Here is a 12921-nt window from a genome sequence, read left to right on the forward strand (position 1 = left end):
TAGCACTCCAGGAACAGGGTCTGAGAGCCCGAGGTAAGAGCAACAAGTGTACAGTGTGGAGCCTGAAAGAAGAGATTTTACGTTTGGTAGCTAATCCCAGATTACGGAGAGAGGATCAGAGCAGCAGTGTATTATCATGACATCTTAATGCTCCAATACGCTTCCTTTTTCCCTATTAGCCTACTTTACACTAACATCAGATTGAGGCAGAACATGCAAATACATTTCCTTTGTTTTGCCATTATGGAACTAGAGATGATGTGACCTACAGGACAGAGGACATTTTACATTTACATTGATAAGGCCACGGTGAAGTACTATAGCTTGGTTAAGACCAGGGAATGCCTATGTGCCCTAGAGGTCTGTGGGTATCTAAAACAATATGAAAATGGCCTCACCACTCCTATGATACTGGGGTTGGCCATGAGGTCACATGGGCCTGTAGATAGAGTTGTCCCATGTTTCTGTCCCCCAAATGCCTTTACACTCAACTGGCTGACGTATCATGACATCATAATGATGTTTCTTCCTATTGTTATGTTAGCAGAAAAGTGAAGTAAAGTAACAAATTAAAAAAACTTTTTTTATTTTTTTTATCTGGTGGTCTTGGCAGTACTAACCTGATCCCAGATCTGTTTGTGTTGGCTTGCCCACTCCTATGGTCAATGTCATAACATGTAGCACAAACAGATCTGGGACTTGTCCATATCTATGTATACAAACAGCCGTACTTTCGCTGATGGAAAAACATGCAGCAAAACCATGGTACATTGAGTGCATGCTTTGGTTGGCTTGACATTTGAGGACGATGTAGAAAAGAAAACCCTAGATTTTCCGTAAATATGCCTGTGCCTGCCTGAGGGTCAGTGGGGATACAAATAAGAGATTATATACTCATGCTCAACTGCATCTCTTTACAGACATCATAACTACGGGTATCTACAGCCAAATAGCCCTGTTTTCTGTTCATCTCATATCTAGTATACTCAGCTTTATTCAGATCACAAGCCTGTTACAAAACAGTTGGTGCAATAAAACGCCTTAAACAAGTTAACAAGCCAGCCCAGTTAAACAGTAGTTGAGTACGTTCTTCTGTTTGTCTGAGCATAGTTTGAAGTTGGTTGAGGTTTCCAAATACTAATCAAATAACTAATTCATATTATCCTAGTATCGATTGACAATAAGTGAAAAAACATAAAGAAACAAATTATTCAACTCAAGATGATAATATGACTGTGTCGCTCATCTCATTCAGATGTCCCGGAAATAACCAGTAGGTGGCATATTTTCAAGCCCACCACCACTGCAGCAACTCATAACCTGAATATTATACCTTAATGTCAAGTGCCTTTCAGAGACGTTTCCCACGTGTACTGAAAACGAAAAGTATTTCCTAAGTATGTTCTAATACTCAAATGTAATCAGACCAGTATTTCAAAATATGATGATTGGGATTCCTCGCAGTAATTACATTTGGATTAAATTCTATTTGTAGTTCGTGACACACCAAGGCTGCATAGTAAAGTAATACACTTGACTTCTAACTGACCATATCTTACTGTGGTAATAGCAATGCTTAGTTTGTGAACATATTGTTTTCACCTTGACAACTTGGTCAGTCAAGCATATTCACTTGACTGTTGAACCTGATTTCTTGTCATGGTGGATTGAGAGGAAAGGGAGGACTAGTGGCATGATATTCAAATATTAGACCAGATGTATTTAGATTTACACAATAACACACACTGCTGTGATATTCCCCAACACACAGTACGTGACTCCATGATGAATCCCGTGGTTGTCAGTGTTGCATGCCTTTCTCTCTCCACAGTCTGATTGTAACAAGTTGTCTTGCTGATCCTTTCGGCAACAAACTGGCATGTTGATCTCCACCCCCCACACTCTAATTTGTTGACTGACTGCATTAAACCTTTATCCTCTATTAGTTAAATCATGTTGGCAATAGCTGAGCTTGCTGCAGGGAATGTGACCCCGAGTCACACTCCCTACAAAGTATTGTCCCTAATTTAACAGCCGCGCACACGCGCACACACACACACACACACACAAACATGCTCGCACGCATGGGTACACACGCAGTGGCTTTCCAAAAAGCTTGGCACTCGGCTAAATAGCCGATAACAGACTCATTGTAAGCCGGCTACTTTTTCTACTTCATATATCAACCAGACTTATTTTCATTTCAAAGTTTACATTCGCTAGTCAGAAAAGTCTACATATACTTCTCCCGTTAGAACGAATGATATGCATCTTTTAGCGATTTATTGATAGGACAGTCACAAAGAAAATGATGACAGGGAAACAGCTGGTTTGCCAATCTGCTGTCTGTCCCGCCTCTCGGTAGGCCTACCTGCGTTATTTTTGTACGCTGTGGTTGGCTGCAGTCAAATTAATTTTCACGGAGGAGGGAGAGCACGATGCTTCTTAATCGTCTCCTGTGAGTGAATTTACACATCCCCGTGTGAATGTTTCCCCTCTGATTTTTCCAGCAGCAGCAGCAAAGTTAGCATGTGGGGGGGGGGGTCACAGAGACAACATTCGTTCCCTGCAATACTACACATTTTGTCATGGGGCTGAGAGAGGCCTAGACAATATCCAAAACAACTAACAACACACTGAATTCATACAATTCATATATTTTCAGTAATCATGTCTTTCTACTCAATACCACAACTCATCTTACCAATTTGGAAGGTAAAGTCATTAAAGTATTCAATAATTTAGCTGTTTATTTCAGTTGGAAGCAAGGCAATAGAATGTACCAGAAGCCACCAAAACAGAGCTAGTTCCGGAACCCCCCAACCCAGAATTCCATGGCTGGCTACTTTTTATATCTGGCTGCTTCCATGTACTTACAGAAAACACTGCACACACCCACCCACCCACACACACACACACACAAACTGTTACTGCATAGACCCTTTAAACAGGATTCATACTGTACATGCAAGAAAAAGGACGACGCCATTAAAACACACTCATATCTTGGGAGCACATCATAGCAGAACAGACTTATCTGATTTCCACTGTAAACAAGCTAAACATCCAATCATGCTCCTTCCTTATCCTGGAGGATCTCCAACAAAGCCCTCTGAAATAACATTAAGGTCTGACATACTGTAAGCCAGTGTGGGTTCTTCATTTGAATGCTATCTCTTTCATCCATCTTCATCTTTGCAACATCAACTGTATTTGGCAGGTTGACGTTTACTGGGATGGATCTTGTCCAGGAGACAGAGCTGAGCGATTTGCACTAGATTGGCTAGCTGCAAAGTAAAAATTCATGAAAACAAAAATGTGTCTTTTGGTCTTAAATGAAGGTTAGGGCAGCAGTGTGGTTACAGTTAGAGTTAGGTTAAACATCTTACATTGTGGCAGTGCCAGCTAGTAGCTAGAGAGCTGCCTCTGTGTTTTCAGCGTGTTGGAATGAAATGCATTAGCTGGAGATTTCCATCCACACTATGAATACTGTTTTTATATGTCATTCAGGCCATCACTGCCTGCTGGGCATCTTCAGCATGAGTAGACAGGCCCTGTCCTCCATGTCTCTAAACATGAGTTATGGCGTCAAAGATTATATAAACACATCATGGTCCTCTCTGGCTCAGTTGGTAGAGCACGGCGCTTGAACTACACAATTGTAGATTTGATTCCCACTGGGACCACCTATACGAAAATGTATGCACGCATGACTGAGTCGCTTTGGACAAAAGCACCTACTAAATGGCATGTATTGTTATATTACTATTATAGTATCACAGTATGTACCATGTAAAAAAAAACTGGTTTCCAACTGGTCTCCAACTGGTTTAACATTGAGAAGGTTTTCAAATAGTTCAGAGAACGTTTACATTCTTCTGTGGGAATTTCAGTACTTCAACATAACGTTTTCTGCAGGTTTACTCATGGTTCTATTTAAAGTAATGTTCTCAGAACATTCAGAGCATGTTAAGAAAGGCCAACCCACTTGGAAGCCGGCCCCACCCACTGGGGAGCCAGGCCCAGCCAATCAGAATTAGTTTTTCTCCACAAAAGGGCTTTATTACAGACAGAAATACTCCTCAGCAGCCCCACTCTGCCCTCTCAGACGATCCCACAGGTGAAGAAGCCGGATGTGGAGGTCCTGGGCTGGCTTGGTTACACGTGGTTCTCTGCTGTTGTGAGGCCTGTTAGACGTACTTCCAAATTCTCAAAAACAACGTTGGAGGCAGCTTATGATAGTGGCATTAACAGTAAATTCTCTGGCAACAGCTCTGGTGGACAGTCCTGCAGTCAGAATGCCAATTGCACGTTCCCTAAAAAATGAAGACATCTGTGGCATTTTGGTGTGTGATAAAACTGCACATTTTAGAGTGGCCTTTTATTGTCCCCAGCACAAGGTGCACACGTGTAAGGATCATGCTGTTGAATATGCTTCTTGATATGCCACACCTGTCAGGTGGATGGGCTATCTTGGCAAAGGAGAAATCTTCATTAACAGGGATGTAAACAAATTTGTGCACAACATTTGAGAGAAATAGGCTTTTTGTACGTATGTACGTATTATTTCAGCTCATGAAACATGGGACCAACGCTTTACCTGTTGTGTTGTATTTTTGTTCAGTTTAGTACATTCCGTTCTCAGCGTCAACAAAATGTTATACTCTATCTTGTTAAGTGTGTTCAGCCATCATGACCACACCCACTAATTGGCCACACCTGATCTTAATGAGTGCTTGTTTCCTTTGAAATGGGGTCTGTTGAATATATAAAATGAATATCTTTGTATGAGTTATAAAAACATGGCATATGAGTGGCGCAGTGTACTAATTGCATGGATAAAGAACAGAAGATCATACTGTCAGGTCCATAAATATTTGGACATTGACCAAGTTATTAATATTTTTGCTGTCTACCACAGCATATTGAAGGTGAAATTAAGTCATGAATATGAGCTGAAGTTCACACTTTCAGCTTCAATTTGAGGGTATTAACATCCAAATTGGGTGAAAGGTATAGGAATTACAGCACGTTTTATATATGTGGTCCCCCCCTTTTTAAGGGACCAAAAGTAATTGGACAATTGGCTGCTCAGCTGTTCCATGGCCAGTGTGTTATTCCCTCATTAGTTAATTTACAAGTAAGCAGATAAAACGTCTAGAGTGGATTTCAAGTGTAGCATTTGCATTTGGAATCTGTTGCTGTTAACCCTCAATATGAAGTCCAAAGAGCTGTCACTGCCATTGAAGCAAGCCATCATTAGGCTGAAAAATCAAAGCAAACCCATCAGAGAGAAAACATCAAGTGTGGTCAAATCAACTATTTGGTACATTCTTAAAAAGAAAGAACGCACTGGTAAGCTCAGGAACACCAAAAGGCCAGGAAGACCACGGATAACAACTGTGGTGGATGACCGAAGAATTCTTTCCTTGGTGAAGAAAAACCCCTTCACAACAGTTGGCCAGATCAAGAACACCCTCCAGGAGGCAGGTGTATCTGTGTCAAAGTCAACAGTCAAGAGAAGACTTCACCAGAGTAAATACTGACAGTTTACCACAAGATGTAAACCGTCGGTAAGCCTCAAAAACAGGAAGACCAGATTAGAGTTAGCCAAACAACATCTGAAAAAGCCTGTACAGTTCTGGAACAACATCCTATGGACAGATGAGACAAAGATCAACTTGTACCAGAATGATGGGAAGAGAAGGAACTGCTCATGATCCGAAGCATACAACCTCATCTGTGGAAGTAGTGTTATGGCGTGGGCATGTATGGCTGCCAATGGAACTTGTTCCCTTGTATTTATTGATGACATGACTGCTGACAAAAGCAGCAGGATGAATTCTGAAGTGTTTAGGGCTATATCTGCTCAGATTCAGCCAAATGCTTCAAAACCCATTGGATGGCGCTTCACAGTGTAGATGGAGAAGGGCACGAAGCATACTGCGAAAGCCACCCAATACTTTTTTTAAGGCAAAGAAGTGGAATGTTCCGCAATGGCCAAGTCAATCACCTGACCTGAATCCAATTGAGCATGCATTTCACTTGCTGAAGGCAAAACTGAAGGTAAAACGCCCCAAGAACAAGCAGGAACTGAAGACCGCTGCAGTAAAGGCCGGGCAGAGCATCACAAGGGAAGAAACACAGCATCTGGTGACGTCTATGGGTTCCAGACTTTAGGCAGTCATTGACTGCAAAGGATTTGCAACCAAGTATTAAAACTCACAATTTAATTCATGATTATGTTTGTTTGTCCAATTACTTTTGAGCCTCTAAAATTGGGGGGCTAAATGGTTGTAATTCCTACAAGGTTCATACAATAATTTTGACAAAACTCTTAAATTAAAGATGAAAGTCTGCACTTAAAGCACATCTTGATTGTTTCCTTTCAAATCCATTGTGGTGGCGTACAGAGACAAAATTACGCAAATTGTGTCACTGTCCAAATACTTATGAACCTGACTGTACATCTGAATCTCACTGTTGCTGTGCCACAAGAAAACATTTGTGTTTGCATGTTTCAAAACAGTTAACCTAAATTAAGGATTATTAGAAGTGTTATTAAAAGTCCTCTTGAAACATTCAGTGAAACCTCAAAAACCTTTACATTTTGTTTAAGACATACACAACATTTAGAGAATGTTCTCCGAACGTTATATAATATCTTAAACTATAATTTCCGTTCTCAGAATGTTATAAAAGTTTCAGGGAACCAAAGTAAAACATTCTCAGAACCTGCCGGCAACTGCCGGCAAAAACTAACATTCCCAGAACAGGCATAATTTTCAGAATGTTTAAAAAAATCATTCTGTTTTACCAGTCAGTAAACTTATGGCTTCATTACCAGAACCAATAAGAAACTAAAAACATATGTTTCCACAACTTCCAAGAAACCAAATGTGCTGGCTGGGCAGTAACTGTGTACAAAGAAGGTACAATGCTGTAATGAGCTATTTTCAAAAGAAATTAACGAGTTGATCCTGTTTGTTTTTGTATTCCAAATGTATCTCTCAGCTTTGCTTAATTTTTTTCAATGGTGAATCCAAAGAGCATAATAAGAACTGTGACAAGTGGATTATATGTATTAGGGAAAGATTAAAGTGACAAAATACTGGAATATGATCATGAGTTCAATCACTTTTACCTGCAATGATGTCATCCATTTGCTCCAAGGCCGCCTCCAACATGTGACTTGCATCTGAGGCCATGGCGACAGACTACTGCATCGGCCTCTATGCTTGATGTCCTAGGAAAGGAAGACCATTGTTAAATTCTAAGAATTAAGAATTCTAGAAGAGTTCAAATCTAATATATGCTAGCTTTGTTAGCTTTGTACACATTGAACAGTAAATAACATAGAAAAAAAGGTTTAAAAAACAAAAAGATTAAAGATGCGCTGTGAAATACATTTTCCATTACCAAAAATATTGTATTTTCAGCTGTTTGAAGCTGTACAAAACTGAAAGTAAAAGACGCAAAAACAAAACTTAACAGCACACATAGAGCCGATCTACCGCTTCTTAGACTTGCTTTCAATGACAAAGACAGATCTATAACTCATATTAATATATGAATTTGGTTGGGTCGCCCAAAAAATGACATATTGCAGCTTTAAGAAATGTCATATGGTACGATTACCCACATATACATACCTAAACGGAGTACTGAGGACCAATTGTACTGCTGTGATATATTCTCCATTGAAATGTTTTCAGATATTGTCTGTCTTCTTCCTAGGCATACATTTCAGTGTGATTGGCTTGGCCTGGTATAGTGAGTACTGGTATTTTCCCTGGATCATCACCGTCAGTAAGACAGGGCATGGCTTAGAGGCTGGTTCCCCCCACCCCTATGATGACTGCATAGCACAGAACCCCTGTTCTAATGAGGCCTCCGAGCTACCCAGCAGGGTCTCCTCCCTCTGTCATTCTGCTTTACAGCCGTCAGCATCTCCCCTCTTTATCAGAGAGAACAGCACGTCCCCTGAGTAACCCCCCAGGTTACAGGATTTAAACACACTGTGAATGTCTTCGTTCTTTCAGCTGTTGACAGAGTTGATGGTTTGTGGGCTTGGGGCAATGCTTCCTCTATACTAATTTAGCAGCTAAATTGTTGCCACTGCTGCAAGCAATCTGATTTTTCAGATTTTTATATATATATATTTACTGTTGAAGTCGGAGGTTTACAAACACATTTTAAACTCAGTTTTTCACAATTTCTGACATTTAATCCTAGTAAAAAATCCCTGTCTTAGGTCAGTTAGGATCACCACTTTATTTTAAGAATGTGATGTTGAGATGTAGATCTTACAGTGAAATGCTTACTAACAGGCTCTAACCAATAGTGCAAAAAAAGTATTAGGTGAACAATAGGTAGGAAAATAAATAAACAACAGTAAAAAGACAGGCTTTATACAGTAGTGAGGCTATAAAAGTAGCGAGGCTACATACAGACACTGGTTAGTCAGGCTGATTGAGGTAGTATGTAAATGTAGATAGGTTAAAGTGACTACGCATATATGATGAACAGAGAGTAGCAGTAGTGCAAAAGAGGGGTTGGTGGGTGGCGGGACCCAACGCAGATAGCCCGGTTAGCCAATGTGCGGGACCACTGGTTGGTCGGCCCAATTGAGGTAGTATGTACATGAATGTATAGTTAAAGTGACTATGCATATATGATAAACAGAGAGTAGCAGCAGCGTAAAAGAGTGGTTGGGGGGGCACACAATGCAAATAGTCTGGGTAGCCATTTGATTACCTGTTCAGGAGTCTTATGGCTTGGGTGTAAAAACTGTGGAGTCGCCTTTTTGTTCTAGACGTGGCGCTCCGGTACCTCTTGCCATGCGGTAGTAGAGAGAACAGTCTATGACTGGGGTGGCTGGGGTCTTTGACAATTTCTCCAACACGCTGGTGTAGAGGTCCTGGATGGCAGGCAGCTTAGCCCCAGTGACGTGCTGGGCTGTACGCACTACCCTCTGTAGTGCTTTGTGGTCAGAGGCCGATCAATTGCCGTACCAGGCAGTGATGCAACCAGTCAGGATGCTCTCGATGTTGCAGCTGTAGAACTTTTGAGGATCTCAGGACCCATGCCAAATCTTTTTAGTTTCCTGAGGGGGAATAGGCTTTGCCGTGCCCTATTCACGACTGTCTTGGTGTGTTTGGACCATTCTAGTTTGTTGTTGATGTTGACACCAAGGAACTTGAAGCTTTCAACCTGCTCCACTACAGCCCCGTCAATGAGAATGGGGGCGTGCTCGGTCCTCCTTTACCTGTAGTCCACAATCATCTCCTTAGTCTTGGTTACGTTGAGGGATAGGTTGTTATTCTGGCACCACCCGGCCAGGTCTCTGACCTCCTCCCTATAGGCTGCCTCGTCATTGTCGGTGATTAGGCCTACCATTGTTGTGTCATATGCAAACTTAATGATGGTGTTGGAGTCGTGCCTGGCCATGCAGTCGTGGGTTAACAGGGAGTACAGGAGGGGACTGAGCACGCACCCCTGGGGAGCTCCAGTGTTCAGGATCAGCGTGGCAGGTGTGTTACTACCTACCCTCACCACCTGGGGGTGGCCCATCAGGAAGTCCAGGATCCAGTTGCAGAGGGAGGTGTTTAGTCTCAGGATCCTTAGCTTAGTGATAAGCTTTGAGGGTACTATGGTGTTGAACGCTGAGCTGTAGTCAATTAATAGCATTCTCACATAAGTGTTCCTTTAGTCCAGGTGGGAAAGGGCAGTGTGGAGTGCAATAGAGATTGCATCATCTGTGGATCTGTTTTGGCGGTATGCAAATTAAAGTGGGTCTAGGGTTTCTGAGATAATGGTGTTGATGTGAGCCATTACCAGCCTTTCAAAGCACTTCCTGGCTACAGACGTGAGTACTACGGGTCTGTAGTCATTTAGGCAGGTTGCCTTTGTGTTCTTGGGCACAGGGACTATGGTGGTCTGCTTGAAACATGTTGGTATTACTTGTGTCATGCACAAAGTAGATGTCCTAACTGACTTGCCAATACTATAGTTTGATAACAAGAAATTTGTGGAGTGGTTGAAAAACAAGTTTTAATGACTCCAATGTAAGTGTATGTAAACTTCCGACTTCAACTGTATATTTCTACCGAGACACGCTTTTAAATGGATAGTCAGTCGTTGGCTCAATGACTGGAAGTCTATGGGAACAGCTGGCATGTCATTGCACTAACTCTGTTAGCAATGCAACCCCCCCCCACCCTTGCATCCACTGCTGAAAAGTACCAGGTTTGTCTTCAATACAGTTCAAAAAGGATCAGAGTAAAGCGTGACTGATCATTTGATTGTTGTGCCAAGAAATACATCTGTCTCACACATCAACCTATGATGAGTTCCAATTATCAAAGTCAATAGAAATATCTTGAACAGGGCTTTAAGTATTTAATTCCCCCAAACTATCTCCATACTATCATATGACAGAATGGAAACATATCTATTATTACTCAAGTAATCTTCTCTGGAAAAATTATAGATGTGACCATTGACTGTGAGACGTTGGTGAAACACAGGCATAGGCCTCTGAGACAAAAGGCAACTGTAGACGTCTGACAGGCAGGCAGGGAGAAGCAGGCAGCGTGTTGAAAGGAGCCAGGCGTCAACAGTGTTAATTATGTGGCTCTTCAGATTTAGCTGGACACGGCTGAGGGTGATGGCTCCATTTATTCAGAGCCTCTGTAGTGACAGCTCCTCTGTGTAACAGCAGCACAGTGGGCAGCAGACAGTAGTATTCTAATAACTGGCCTGATTATACAAACTCAATTAAAGCCTGCAGTTAAAGGCCATGAGGACCTCAGGACTCCCTTGTACTGCAAACCTCTAATGGACAGGCCAGAGAGAATAATACAGTCTACTACCCCTATAATCAACTGGCACAGTGGGCAGCAGACACGGGGTCAATAGGGTCCGCGGGTCCCGAAAAAAATAATACAATTGCAAAATTATTCAGCCCCTTTACTTTCAGTGCAGCAAACTCTCTCCAGAAGTTCAGTGAGGATCTCTGAATGATCCAATGTTGACCTAAATGACTAATGATGATAAATACAATCCACCTGTGTGTAATCAAGTCTCCGTATAAATGCACCTGCACTGTGATAGTCTCAGAGGTCCGTTAAAAGCGCAGAGAGCATCATGAAGAACAAGGAACACACCAGGCAGGGCCGAGGAACTGTTGTGAAGAAGTTTAAAGCCGGATTTGGATACAAAAAGATTTCCCAAGCTGTGAACATCCCAAGGAGCACTGTGCAAGCGATAATATTGAAATGGCAGGAGTATCAGACCACTGCAAATCTACCAAGACCTGGCCGTCCCTCTAAACTTTCAGCTCATACAAGGAGAAGACTGATCAGAGATGCAGCCAAGAGGCCCATGATCACTCTGGATGAACTGCAGAGATCTACAGCTGAGGTGGGAGACTCTGTCCATAGGACAACAATCAGTCGTATATTGCACAAATATGGCCTTTATGGAAGAGTGGCAAGAAGAAAGCCATTTCTTAAAGATATCCATAAAAAGTGCCGTTTACACACCAAACATGTGGAAGAAGGTGCTCTGGTCAGATGAAACCAAAATTGAACTTTTTGGCAACAATGCAAAACGTTATGTTTGGCGTAAAAGCAACACAGCTCATCACCCTGAACACAACATCCACACTGTCAAACATGGTGGTGGCAGCATCATGGTTTGGGCCTGCTTTTCTTCAGCAAGGACAGGGAAGATGGTTCAAAGTCCAGAACTGAATCCAATCGAGAATCTGTGGAAAGAACTGAAAACTGCTGTTCACAAATGCTCTCCATCCAACCTCACTGAGCTCGAGCTGTTTTGCAAGGAGGAATGGGAAAAAAATTCAGTCTCTCGATGTGCAAAACTGATAGAGACATACCCCAAGCGACTTACAGCTGTAATCGCAGCAAAAGGTGGTGCTACAAAGTATTAACTTAAGGGGGCTGAATAATTTTGCACGCCCAATTTTTCAGTTTTTGATTTGTTAAAAAAGTTAAAAATATCCAATTAATGTCGTTCCACTTCATGATTGTGTCCCACTTGTTGTTGATTCTTCACAAAAAAATAAAGTTTTATATCTTTATGTTTGAAGCCTGAAATGTGGCAAAAGGTCGCAAAGTTCAAGGGGGCCGAATACTTTCGCAAGGCACTGTAACACAGTGCAGGCATAGTCTATAGGTCTAGTGTTTTTATTTTGTAAATATAAAATGTTTATATATTAATTTGGGTTCACAGTGTGGACAGAACCGAATAAATGTACTGTTAAACCCAGCCCCTTCGCGCCACCACCAGCTACTGCGACAATAATTCCGGTTGTGAAAATAGCAAAAATATTTCTGACACACCCCCAAACCTATAACGCTACCACCAGCGCTAAGATTTACCATTGCGTTAAGTCTTTAACATAGAGCCCATTATATGCCATCTGTAATAATAAACCTACAATTCCCTGGTATTCATAATCATAGTAAAACTATCTACTACTTATTTCTCAACATTAGTCTACTCATATTTTATGTAGAAACTGCCAGCAAAACAAGTTTGACAACAATCTGTTTCCTCCTAATACGCCCTGTCATGACACCAGTTATTTATAAGAATGACATTTTCTGACAGATTTTGTAATTATTTCTTGCTGTGAAAAGCATTGATGTTGTACTTACCAAAAACAAATGACTAATATACACTCACAAATATGACTAATATACACTCATATTACTAATATACACTAATATACATCCCAGTATTTTAGGTACACCTATCTAGTACCAGGTCGGAGCGCCCTTTGCCTCCAGAACAGCCTGAATTATTCGGGGCATGGAAATGTTGCTCAACTGGTATCAAGGGACCTAACATGTGCCAGGAAAACATTCCCCACAACATAACACCACCACCACCAGC

General features: G+C 41.6%; 1 protein-coding gene across 1 annotated transcript in view; it reads right to left on the reverse strand.

The window, feature by feature from the left end:
- Positions 1-7226, reverse strand: part of LOC139407772 (liprin-beta-2-like) — a 91508-nt gene extending 84282 nt beyond the window's left edge. The window contains exon 1 of the mRNA XM_071151635.1: positions 7145-7226. Within this exon, the coding sequence (XP_071007736.1) occupies positions 7145-7208 (64 nt within the window). The 5' untranslated portion in view covers positions 7209-7226. The remainder of the gene's footprint in view (positions 1-7144) is intronic.
- Between the last annotated feature and the right edge of the window lie 5695 nt (positions 7227-12921).

The sequence above is a fragment of the Oncorhynchus clarkii genome, chromosome 1 (genome assembly GCF_045791955.1).
Source record: "Oncorhynchus clarkii lewisi isolate Uvic-CL-2024 chromosome 1, UVic_Ocla_1.0, whole genome shotgun sequence".
NCBI lineage: Eukaryota > Metazoa > Chordata > Actinopteri > Salmoniformes > Salmonidae > Oncorhynchus > Oncorhynchus clarkii.